Consider the following 13,194-nt stretch of genomic DNA (forward strand, 5'->3'; position numbering starts at 1 on the left):
CTGAGGAGGAACGGGGAGGGCAGGGGCATCAGATGGCAGTGGGGGTGCGCGGAGGAAGCACTGCCCGCCACCCACCGCGGCCTCCAGTCACCTCTCTCCACAGCTTGGTGAGCTTCTTCACGGCACCGTCCACGGCGTGCTTGTGGGAGCCGCCCAGCACCTCCAGCAGGAGCAGGCACTGCACCTCCACCTGTGGGGACAGGGGCGCTTGGGTCCGGACGGAAAAAGGGAGCCAAGCACCCGTGGCCCTCACAGCCTGCCCAAGGCCTCCGTCAGGCCCACCGGCCGGAACCTGAGGTCATCTCCGCCAGGCCTCTCCCACTCGACTCCAGCCAGACCCTCTTCCCTCCCCCCCAACCCCCGACTCAGCCCCTGTCCCAGAATTACATCTGTTCACTTAAGCACTTCGTAAGTAAGTATCTGCTGAACACCTACTATGAGTAAGACAATGAAAACACCGGGAGAATAAGACAGATATAGTCCTTGCTTTCATGTACCTCACAGTCCAGAGGGAAAGAGAGATACTAAACAAATAAAACACACAAATGAACACATAATTACAGCAAAGGAAGTGCCATGTGGAAAAAGGGTAAGAGTCTTGTTTCATGTATTTCTTCATCTGCCCTGACTATTTCCTCATTAATTCCCAGGCAGTGAGCGCTGATGAAATGGCAGGCACTACACTAGGCACTGTGGATACAGAAGTCAAGACCGATAGGCTGATCCTGCCTGCAGGGAGCTCACTGTCCAATCCAGAGTGCAGCACATAACAGGTGCTCGGTTAACAAGCCTCGGAGACCGGATGGGCCACAAGCACCTGAGGACTGCCACCCTGAGAAAGAGGGCATGCTTAAGTAGTCGGCTGACTTCCATCTGTATGTGTACAAAATGGGAGGTGCACAAGGTCATTCACAGCAACGCTTTTTATGATGAGAGGCTGTAAACAACATAAACGGTCATCAACAGGGGACTGGTTATATACCATGGTACATCCACTCAAAGGATTAGTAACAGTCATAAAGAATGAGAAGCTCTTTATATAATACTCTGCAACAAATTCTAAATCTGGTTGAAGAAAAAAACCCAAGATGAGAGAAAAAGATTATATGCATGCTATCATTTGTATAAAAAAATCTACTTAGTTACATACACAGGGAATATCTTTACCTACACAAGGAACTAGTTCTAGTGGGGGACCGAGATGCCTAGAGAAGGGGTGGGAAGGAAATTGGTGTATCGTTCGACATTTGTCGAATATTGAACTTTTAAAAAAAAATTATTATTAAAATGGTTTTTTAAGCTTGCTGACATCTCATTCAGAACTATACTGCTGTTCCTTCTTCCGGAAACGCTCTAACCCTTCATCTGGGCATGGCTTCTTCTTTCATGCCCCTAATGTCTCTGCTCAAACTGTACCTCCTCCAGAGGCCTCCCTCCCACCATTAGCGTCCACCCTCTATCCTCCTGCCTGCTTTTATCACTCATTTGCGTCCAGCCTCTCCCCAGGACTGTAAGCTATGAGAAAGCAAGGTCCCCTCCCTCGTCCTCTGCTTCAGCCTCAGCTCCGCCAACAGCACCCGGCACACAGGGGGCCTCAACAAATACCTCAGCAACCGAATGAACTGCCACCTGTCTGTAGAGTCAACATCAGCAACAAGCAAAGGAAAAACCCAGATTCAAGACCCTGAGAAAACCACCCTGGTCTCAAGCTCTTGATGCATCCTGTCCCATAAACATAACATGACGGGGCTGACCCCTCCAGCTCACTAACCCACAAGCACACTGACTTACCTCGGGTAACAGTCATGAGAAGTCACTGGAGATGCACCAATGAGGGGGCCCGTGAGAGCAACCATCTTATAAGAAGACCTTTTGGTAGCAATGGAACCTACACTCCAAAGGTGGGTTTGGAATGTATCCACTACTTGTGAAGTTTCAGTATTCTTATCCTCCTGTCAACTGCTGATGGCCAATCTACGGTCACCCCCACAAGTGTGCAGGACAAGCTCCCAGGGGTGAGGCCTCAATGAGTCTTACGAGCTGGCTGTGTCCAGCAGAGGTGCTGAAGGTTTTCTAATGCCACGTGTTCACCTGCACAGCCCTCTCTTAAGTTTCCACAGCCCTTTCACACCTCTTCTGGGCCCATCTTCATGACAACTCTTTGAGGTGGATGGGTGGGTGGTACTTGTTCCCATTTTCGCAGTAATGGGAAATGGACTCAGAAACTAAGTACTTGGCAAATCTCAAGGCCAAGAATCAAATCCACACCAAGATCCTCAGACTCCTTTTTGTTAAAACCATGACACCTTTCCTCTTGCCCTCCACTAAGCATATCGAGACACTCAAGAGAACCTTTCAACCTGGCCTGTGGGGCCATCTCTGGTTAGCAGACATGCTGAAAGGCGAGGAAGGGAAAATGGAAGGAGCAGGCATGGAACGGGGAGGAGAGAATTCAAGGATCAAAGCATATGGCAAGAATCCCACTCCATTAGCCAGTTCAGCACTGAAATCCAAACACACGGAAAGGAAGGATTAGTCAGAAAAAAACAGAATGATTTACAGTGTTTTCTGGTTTTCTAGTTTTTTGGCTGTCTTCCCTACTCTGGCCTGTCAGGAAGGCAGGAACCGCGTCTCTCTTGCTCATCCCTGTGTTTCAGGTCCCTGGGTCTAGCCCACACCTGATCCAGGAAAGCTCATAGATATCTGACAAGTAGATGAGTGTTATGCTGCCCTCACGCCCATCCACCAAAGTCACACACCGGAGGGTAACTCAAAGCGCCCGGTCACCTGGCCCTGAGGAGAGCATTGGTCAGAGAAGGTGCTCAAACACATCGCAACTCTGTGCAGGGAGCCGACTCCAAGGCATGGGGAACCTACCAGTTTGTTCCAGATGTCTCCTTGCCGCTTGGCTCTCGAGGGAAAGACAATGCGCACCAGCAGGCCGGTCCAGGACAGGGCCAGCAAGGCGGCTGAGCCGCTGCTCTTACTGGGAGGGGAGTGGAGGGGAGGCAAGAGTTCAGAGCAGCGGCCTCTACCTGAAGACAAGGCTCCCCGCAGGGCCCTGCCTGGCACATAGGACCCTCCGCTGACCTATGACTGGACAGAACCAGACACAGGTTCTCCACAAACCACCTGTGACAACTCAGGACAAGGCGTGCCGAGCCCCCACCTCTCAGCACTCACAACTATAAAATCCGAAGGATGGTTTCCCGCCTTTAGGGCCTGGTGGGGTGGCAGAGCCAGCATTTGGTTTCTCCTTAAAATGGCCTTGCTGCCCCTGGTTTCCCAACCCTGCTCCCCAGGAAAGCGGTCTCTCTGCTGGGCCTGACATCCTGGCTTCTCCCTCTATCAGGAAGGCAGACCGCTGGCACCCCCCAGGGCTGCAAAGGGGAAAGGGGCGGGCGTGGCCACCCCAGCTGGTCTGCAGAGGCTCCTCCCGAGGACTCCGGAACCCAGGGCGCCACCAGCTTCCCCTCTTACCTGGGGACGCCCGCTTTGGAGCCGATGCCCGAGGACTGCAGAGAGTGCAGAAGGTTCTTGGCAGTGGCTTCGGGTTGGGCCTCAGCCAGCTGCTGGATGGCTGCCTGCAGGGCCCGGCGCGAGGCTGCATCCCTGGGGAAGGGGCGAAGGCCAAGGTGAACACGTGGACCCGGGGCAGGGGGTGGGCAGGGGGCTTCAGCCAAGTCCCGTCTTTCCAGGAAAACTACATGGCACTGTATTCCAGCCTGTCACAGACGATGGGATTTGGAAGTGACTGGATAAATCTACCTCATCCCAGAGTTCTGGAAGCAATTAACCAGGGCCAAGGAACCTTAAGGCTGTACAGGCAACATCTACATTTACAGAACACTTACTACAGGGCTCAAATGAAGCCGAATGGCTTTCACATGCATGACAAGTGAAAGCACAGACTGAGCAAGAACTTCACACGAGCCACCATGAAAGAATTATCCCTAGTCCACAGAGGGGGAAACTGAGGCACAGACAGGTTCAGTAACTTGCCCAGGAAACAGGCAGTCTGGCTCCAAAGCCTGGGCTCTAACCACTGCCCTCTACCACCTCTCCGTATAAAGTGCTCTGGACACTGGGCTGTTGGCCAGGACTCGCCTGTATCGATGCAGGGTCAAGCAGAAGAGTTTGCAGAGGCCTTTCACAGCTCCCTCCGGCAGATCTAAAACCAGAGATTACACAGAGGTCAGTCAATAAGCACTATCGACACGTCCTGGGCACTGGCCCAGGAACAACACCCAACACTGAATCGGAGCTCATGAGGCACAGGCCCTGCTCTCAGCACTCGACACACATTAACTCAGTTCCTGTAAGGTGGGTACTGCGACTGAGCCCAGTTTTAAGAAGAAACCAAGGCAGAGAAAACGAAGCAGGCCAGTCAAGAGAAAGAGAAGCTGGTGGAACAACGGTGCTCAGTAATGGAGAGCCAACCTGTGATGGTTCTGCAGGCCAGGTTGAAGCCCAAGGATGAAGGGAGGAGGGTCTGATGGGAGAAATGGAAGCTGAGTGTCAGACAGACCAGCGAGCAGGAGGCTCATGAAGGGTTCGCACGGGCCCCCGAGTGACGGGGCGGCGATGGAGGAGGGGCACAGCCCCAGCTCCCCCAGTGCCCTGAGCCTGGCACCGGCCCACCTGATTTGAGAGCGTCTCAGTAACTGAGGAAGAGTGACCGGGGCCAGGAGCAGGCTGTGGCTAGCAGCTTCCCCAGTGGCTCAGCAGGTAAAAAGTCTGCCTGCACTGCAGAAGACACAGGAGACGCGAGTTTCATCCCCGGGTTGGGAAGATCCCCTGGAGAAGGAAATGGCAACTCACTCCAGTGTTCTTCCCAGAAAAATCCCATGGAGAGAGGAGCCTGGGGGGCAGTAGTCCAATGGGTCGCAAAGAGTCAGACACGATCGAGCGACTAAGCACAGCAGAGGAGAACAGCAGTTAGTAAGCGCTAAGACACACCGGGGCCGCTAAGGCCAGGCACTATCCCTACATGTCGCATTCCCTCCTTCCTCTCACCCTGAGGCAGGCACGGCCTTACTATCTCCACACTCAACGCAAGGAAGCAGGCTCACAGCTGAAGGGACCGGGACCGGGTACCGCAGCCTGGAGGCAGCAGAAACGTGGCCAGAACACAGAGCCCGTCACCTCCCACTGCACTGGGGGCCGGTGACTGGCAAGGCCAGGCCCAGCAAAGCCGCCTTGCTGGCCTCAGGCTTCAGGTTCAGGGAGGCAGGGCTGAGGAGAGCACAAGACCGTGGGGCCAGGCAGGGCTGAGCCGGGCTGGGCACTGCCTCCAGGGTCTGACGGCCTTGAAGAGGCCTTCCAGCTCCTTGTCCCGCCTTGGATGAACCCACCTGGGGACCTGGGACCCCACACAAGGAGAGGCCAGAATAACTATCACTACACAACGGCTCCGCAGACTCCGTAAACGAGCAAAGTGAGAACTAACGATTTCAGGTGGGGAGTTTGCTTTCCCCAAAAGACCTGCACATCAAAGGCTAGCAAACATTTTACAAAAATGATTCACCCTGAACTGTAGAATTTCAGGGTGACTGGGGAGTAAAATCACCTGGAAAGGCCTGAGGAGTTCATAAACTTCACCTATACGGGTCAAACTCCTTACTCCACAAACTCGGGGGGAAAGGGTGGTACTTGGCAGTTACTTAACAAGGAGTCAGCCATTAGGGTTAGGGCGGACAGCCAGCGTCTGTCATGTGGCAGCCTTCTTTAGAACCCCGCTGAGAAATGACCAGAAGGACTTCTGAAGGTGCCATAAACTCATGCACTAAAGCTTTGTTACACAGCAGAATCTCTCAGAAGCTCACGAACAGCAATTTACTTAATTTACACACAACTTTAACAAGCTTGGGTATGTAACCAGGCGACAGTAGATCAGAAGCAGCAAAGCAGAGTATGGGTGAGACAGTGATAGGAAAAAGGCTCTTTCCTAACAAGAAGTGAAAGCTGACAGAATCGGAGACCCAACTCTATACCACCATGGTCCTCAAACTGTAGCAAACATGGGAATAAGCTGGGGAGCTTGTTAAAACATAGGTGCTGGGCTCTACCCCCAGAGTTTTCATGAATCTGCATCTCCGGGGGTGCAGCTGAGATTCTGTATCTCAAACAAGTTCTCAGGTGATGCCAATACTGCTGGTCTGGGGACCACATTTGAGAACCAACACTGTATAGGAAAAACACACCAAAAGGGAACTAGAAAACTAACGAGGATTTTATAGCACAGGGAACGCTGCTCAATTTTATGTGGCAGCCTGAACTGGGGGGAGTTCTGGGGAGAGTGGATATGTGTATACACATGGCTGAGTCCCTTCACTGTCCACATGAAACTACCACAGCACTGTTAATTGGCTATACCCCAATACAAAATTAAAAGATAAAAAAACCAACTAACGAAGATTTATTGGTTGAAGGCAAACTAGTCTTACACACACCCCCACAGTTTGCCGTAAGAGCCCTCAGTTATGGTACAGAATCGGAATAACTACATGTGCTCAGCATTTCTCAAAATGTGCTGCCCAGACTCTGAATAGGATTTCAGCAAAAAAGAGGTTCAAGGAAACACTGGATTAAAAGGTGACAACTCCCAAACTTAGATGATCTTGGAATCCTTCACTAGCCAATCACTAGTTACCATTTTGCTGATTTTCATGGAATGCTGGGAAAAACAGTACCTCCAGTCATTAAAAAAAAAAAAGTTTTTGTATCTAATAAATTATTTAAGAAAAACTGTTGGCATCTATTACAATTATTTCCAGTCAAAATGGTTAAAACTGTTAAAAGCTTTGGCACCTAGAAGGATAAACTCTCCAAAACCCAACTGTTTCAATGCACATTTATAACAAGCAAATATAGACAGTGAAGACAGAAGTTGCTGGAAGCAGGGAAAAGGCCATGGTTCTAAACAGAGAGCCCGATTTAGTCTGAAATGAAATCAGTGACGCGGAAAGAAATACCTTTTCCGGCAACACATTTCCCCAGCTCACTGAGGATCTCTCTCCGTTCCTTCACGCTGGCTGTTGTGACCTTCCCTGCAAAACGCTTCAGAGTCTCAGAAACCTGCGAAGACCAAGCCCACAGAGAAAATGCCAGTCAGACTCCAACACGTCAGCGGGGAGGGAGAGGGAGCGCGTGCTGGGGGAGGACTCAAGAGAGGCTCCTCTAACCCAGGGCTTCTCAATCTCCACTCTGGGAGCTGACTTTCACTCCTGACTTTGGGGGCTGCGTAATTCTTGGCTGTGGGGAGCAGTACTCCTGGCCTCTACCCACTGGACCGCAGTAGCAGCACACCACCCTCCCACCACAGTGAGGCGATCCCAGCTGCTTCCAGGCATTGTCAAACGCCTCCTAGGGGACAAAATCACCCCCAGTTGAGATGCAGTGCTTTTAACCCAACCAGTCAGCCACTCAGTTAAACTTTGGACAAAAAGAGGCAAGGCCTAAGGCAAAAACCTCAAGACAGAAAACATCCTTTCTGGGACATTCCTGGTGGTCCCATGGCTAAGACTCCACACTCCCAATGCAGGGGCCCTGGGTTCAATCCCTGGTCAGGGAACTAGAGCCCACATGCCACAACCAAGATTCAGCTCAGTCAAATAAGTAAATACATATTTTTTAAAAAAGAAAGAAAAAATATCCTTTCCAAACTAAGCAAAATATAGGGAGGGCCTACTATGTGCCTGGTATGTTCCCTTTATATTATCTCTTATAAGCCTCCTGCAAGGAGGAGTATCCTGGCAAGTCATAAGCACAGTTGGCTAAAGGGTAAAAGGTTAAGAAACTGAATCCCAGTTCGGTCTCCTACCGGCTGTGGAAACTCAGTCAAATTATGTCATCTGCTTGACCTTCAGGTTCCCCATCTATTCAATGTAGAAAACAGCACCTACCTCATGACTGTTATGGGGAATAAATGAGAGAGTGTATATAGAGCATTACTCGCACCCCGAGCACAAAATCAGGTACTACTAACCAGCCAGACTTCAAGACAGGCATCATATTCCCCATTTTCCGGGTGACGAAGAAACCGACTCCCAGAGGGGAAGCCACTGCTCAGACCGGAGTAGAGAGCCACAACACCTGCATTTCTGAAACTAAACCTGAAACCAGCAAGTGCAGAAACTGATGCGAACAAGTCCTAAGCTGTCAACCACCATCCATGTCACAACTGCCTCCCTTCACAGGGACAGAGCATAAGACCTGGAAAGAGGGGTGGTTTGCAAATACTCCTGAAAATCTGCTCCTGAACAATATTCCACAGCGGTATTCCCCAGTGTTTCTGGCACCGAGACTGATTTTGTGGAGAAATTTTTCCACGGACTGGGGAGGCAGGGGGGAATGATTTGGGGATGATTTGAGCACATTATATTTACTGTGCACTTTATCTCTATTGTTATAACATCAGCTCCACCTCAGACCATCAGGCATTAGATACCAGAGGGTGGGGACCTCTGTTCTACAGGCTACAAAGCAGGCAGGTGAGGATACAAGCAGTGGAACAGGGCAAAATAAGACCCAAGTGACCAACTCTTGCCCTCTTTTTCTTTTGAGGGTATTTGACACACAGGCCTTATTAGAAGAGTAAGACTTGAGGGTGCATAGAGAAGTAAAATAATGCCGAGTTCCTCTTATACTTAAACCTTTGCCACAATTCTATCAGTTATGAATAAAATCATGTGCAAAACTCCATTTTCTACATAAAGGATCTGTTTACTGTCTTCTGCTCTTATAGTCATTCATGCATGTAATTAAAGAGTCAAAAAGTTCTGGGAGGTTTGCTCTAAAAACCAGTCCCATGCCCTCACACATAAGCACAATCTCTTTCACCAACACTGGCTGATTACTTTGGTAATTATTCCTCAAGTTTCATAATATACACTAGTCCAGTAATTCAGTGTTTACATTACATGCAACTAGTATTCAAGTTCCGTTTAATGAACTATGTTTGCTCTCTTGCACGGCTTTTTAAAATTAACCCTGGAGTTGAATAATGAGCCCTTCATTCTCTCCACTCTCAGCTTGCCTTGTTTTATCTGTTCTAATTAACCATTCAATCCCACAGTTTGCCCCGTGTCTAAATCTCAATACACTGACGCAGATCATGCAATCTGACCAAATTCCACCTTCCCGAAGAGGTCTCTCCCAGTTTTCTGAGCTGTCCTGATTTGGTGTGTGATGACTACAGCTGGGATGCAGTTTATCACCCTGAGAATGTACTCTTTTGTGTGTCTGGGTGAACCATATACTCCATCTTGTGAAGTCCTTGCAGGTTTGAAAATGTTCTGACCTCCTACCTGAAGTTTGTCTGAATACAGAATGTTAGATTGAAATTTTCCTTCAGAACACTGAAGACTTGTCTCCACTGAGTTCTAGCATTCAGTATTGCTGGGAACCCCCATGCCATTCTGATTCTCGATCCTTTGTCTGAGATCTGATTTCTCCCCCCGGAAGTTTCTAAGATCTTTTTGTATCCAAGGTTCTAAAAGCTGGGACTTTCCCGGAGGTCCAGAGGTTAAGAATCTGCCTTCCAACGCAGGCAACTAAGCCCACGCACCTCAACTAGAAAGCCCACACGCCACAACGAAAAGATCTCACATGCCGCAAATAAGACCCGATGCAGCCATAAATAAAATATAAAAATAAAGAAGAAAATATTTTTTTAAAAATAGAAAAATTGGATTTCACATTAATGTGCTCTGTCGTTAGTCTGCTTTCATCCATTGTGCTGAGCATTTTTTATTTGAAAACGCACGCTTCGGTTCAGGGAAAGCATCTTGAATTATTTTGTTGATGATTTCCGTGGATATTGACCTCCGACACTTTTGTGTGGTCCTGTTTTACACACTGCAGAGGAAAACTTCCAGCCTTTTGCCAAGATGGAGAAAGAAAGCTGGGGTTCTGAAGGCATGTGAACAGGGCTTTCAACCAATCCTCCTAACTTAGACCCTCCCCACTCACCCTCACATCCAGGGGTTAGTGGATGCCACCAATTCCCACCTACCAGAGATTCTACAATGTAAATCAGGTTGGTTCTCAGCTTTCTGAACAGCTGGCTTAGGATCCTTTACCACTCCTCACTTTCTAGCTTCCAAGTTTGCTGCTGTTGTCTGCTTCCCATTCTCTCTTTTTTCAACTTTTTACTAGTTTCAGTAATGCTGGAGGAGATAGCAAATTTAGATGCATCTTTATATATATAATCCACCCTGTACCTGAAATTCCCACATAGCTGTTTTCCCATGCTAATGTTAAATTCCTGGCTACAGTCTCTCCCCCAAAGATGAAAGAGCATTTCAGGTACAAGGCTCTTCTTTTTCTTAATCAGAAAATGAATGTCACCCACTTGGGACCCTGTCAGAACAAAAGTGAGGAAGAGCACACTAATATCCTTCAAAGAAGTCATTTGTTGGTTGAAATCAGATGCAAAGAGCTTAAAAAGTTCACAGGTTTCTCTCTAGGGTAACACTGTCCAAAAGCACTTTCTGTGATGATGGAAATGTTCTTTTGCACTGTTCAATGCAGCAGTAACCAGTCACATACAGCTACCCAGGCACTGAAATGTGGCTAGTGCAACCGAAGAACTGAATTTTTAATTTCATTTAATTTTAACTAACCTAAGTAGCTAGTTGGCTATTAATTAACTGGCTACTATACTGAACAACACAGCACTAGATAGATTTTTTTTTTAATATTTATTTATTTGGCTGTGTCCGGTCTTAGTTGTGGCACGGGGAGCACCCAGGCTCAGTTCCCCCATAGCATGTGGGATCTCAGTTCCCAGACCAGGGACTGAACCCGTGTCCCCTGCACTGGCAGGCATATTTAACCACTGGAGCACCAGGTAAGTCCCAAGAAGTGTTTGCTTTTTACATTTGAGTTTTAATGTTACACATTCAGCATGTATTCTCCCAACACCTTTCAAAATACCCAACAGACTATGCCTTTCTTTCCAGGATCCATCACAATAAACTCTGAACAAATTACCAGTCCCTCCTTTGCACAGGAAACTCACAATACACACATTCTGAATAATGAAGTTAAGGGCTCACTCTCTGGTTTCAGGGCCTTCACATCAAAATCAATAAAGCTCCCTACCCCGACACCCAAGTGAGCCAAGCTGTCATTTTGAGACCTGTTTCATTTCCCATAACATTGTCTTTTCTCTCTAAAACACTCACAACTACAAAGGAGGCTGGGGTGGAGGAAAAAAGTTTCCCCCCACAACACCCAAGGTGACAAGACTCTTCCCAAGTTATGACAGCTCTTTTATCTAACGCTGGACCTAATAATAACCACCAACTTACATGAAGCCCTACTTTATTTCATTGATTCCTCACAACGATCCTACAAGACAGGTTATTAGTTTAGCTCCACTGTATGGATGAAAAGACCGAGACTTGACAGGATTAAGAAATGTGCCCGGCGTCTTAGAGAAACTAATCAACCAGCACTCAAACTCAGATCTATACGAATCCAAACACTATGCTTTAAGTCCCTGCGCATAGTAGATATCCTAGAAATATTTGCTGAATATAAAGTTTTAAGGCATAGTTGGCGCTGGCCGAGGTTCATGCTGGAGGGCTTCGGAGAAATGGAGCAAACTCTGAAAAGGGAACTGTGGCAACTTCAGGATAAAGAAGGGCCCGCTGGAGCCGAGGCCGGAGTCCGACTCGTCGAGTCCACGGCCAGTCTGCGCCGCCTGGGCCAGGAACCAGGACGAACCCGAGTCCGTGAGGGGTTGGCCCGAAGTGCTCCCGGGACCGCGCCCTCCGCAGCCGCCGCCCTCTAACCTCCTACGGCAGCTGCACCAGCGGTCCAACCCGACCGCCGCCGTTCGCGCCCAGTCGCTGACCGCGTTGGCCTCGCAGTCGCCCGCCTTACCTGCGTGTCCGCCGCCATCCTGCCGGCGCTGACTCCGGAACTGCTTCCGGAGCGCTTCCGGGTCACAGCGCGGGCCCACGCGGCAGGGCGAGGCCGGGAGCTCTCTCGGACCCGGGGCCTGGCGCCCCCGGGCGGGACGGCGGTCGCCGCGGGCAGGGCTTTGACTCAGGCAGCGGGAGTGGGTATCTGAGGGATACCGGGGACTATCAAGGCCTGCCAAGGGCGCGCTTTTAGACCCCCGGGTCCCAAGGCCCTTCTCAGCCCAGCCTCGTGGAAGACGAGGGTCCCTACAGCTCTGACCCACGTGTGCGCAGGCAGGTCCGGCTCAGGTACCCCCACGTGGGCCTCTCCTATGTGAAGACCGTTTTACTTAAGTGTGGCCTACTTGTTTGCTAGAGGGGTTTCCTTGATGACAGGGGCTGAACTCAGTAACAGGCAGGCAGCGAACTCGTATCTTATCCTGTTGTTTGTACCCCAGCAGCAGACTACGTTAGAAGATTCTGGAGCTGTGGGAGGAAGCTGCCCAAGGGCAACTCCTTAAACCAAGGCCACAGGGTAGGAGGCTGGGGCTAGTTTAAATTTTATTCTGTATGCAAACCTGACAACTCTACTTACTTTAATATGGTCTGCACAGATCAGTCCGTCTCTGATGTTAGCGATGTCTGAGTGCATGCATGCTCAGTGGCTAAGCAACTCTGCAGGTAGATGGAATTGTAGCAGACTTGTAGCAGGCCAAGCTCCTGTCCATAGGATTTTCCAGGCAATACTAGAATGGGTTGTCATTTCCTCCTCCCAGGGCATCTCCCAGACCCAGGGATTCAAACCGGGCCTCCTGAGTTGCAGGCAGATTCTTTACTGCTGAGCCACCTGGGGAGCCCCTTTGGACTTCCGAGACTTGGATACAGCCAGCACTTAACTCAGTACAGAATAAGTGATATGTATGATCCACACCCACAGGACATTTTCTCTCCTTAAGTAACGGTGGCCACTAAACTGGACCACCACCCAGTCTGAAACACCCTGACAGCACACGTCTTGTCTCAGTTATGACACTAAGCCTACTTATATTATCTTAGAGTGACCCAGGCTTGTGGCCTGATGGTCATGGAGACAAATTTCAGTTTAATAAACATATAGTTAACACTGGGTAGAGGCAAAGTATAGGATGCTAGGAGAGCAATGTGTCACTTACAAAGAGGACACCCAAATGTCAATTTCAAATCAAGCTGATTTTACCATGCCTTTGGTTTCTAGCATACAGCACTAACATAGCCTTCAAATGCACAAAATGAAAAGCTCAGA

The 13,194-nt window shown here is 49.4% G+C and overlaps 1 protein-coding gene across 3 annotated transcripts in view; it reads right to left on the reverse strand.

Annotated features, from left to right (window-relative positions):
• Positions 1-11,934, reverse strand: part of GCN1 (GCN1 activator of EIF2AK4) — a 54,263-nt gene extending 42,329 nt beyond the window's left edge. For all 3 annotated transcript variants that reach the window (XR_011490709.1, XR_011490710.1, XM_070475385.1), the window contains exons 1-6: positions 11,893-11,934; positions 6,975-7,077; positions 4,108-4,171; positions 3,481-3,612; positions 2,878-2,986; positions 92-190 (exon numbers count right to left, since the gene is read on the reverse strand). Coding sequence is in view for 1 of the 3 variants with exons in the window: in XM_070475385.1 (XP_070331486.1) it covers positions 92-190; positions 2,878-2,986; positions 3,481-3,612; positions 4,108-4,171; positions 6,975-7,077; positions 11,893-11,910 (525 nt within the window). In the remaining 2 variants the exon portion in view is untranslated. The remainder of the gene's footprint in view (positions 1-91; positions 191-2,877; positions 2,987-3,480; positions 3,613-4,107; positions 4,172-6,974; positions 7,078-11,892) is intronic.
• Between the last annotated feature and the right edge of the window lie 1,260 nt (positions 11,935-13,194).

The sequence above is a fragment of the Odocoileus virginianus genome, chromosome 12, assembly GCF_023699985.2.
Source record: "Odocoileus virginianus isolate 20LAN1187 ecotype Illinois chromosome 12, Ovbor_1.2, whole genome shotgun sequence".
Lineage (NCBI taxonomy): Eukaryota > Metazoa > Chordata > Mammalia > Artiodactyla > Cervidae > Odocoileus > Odocoileus virginianus.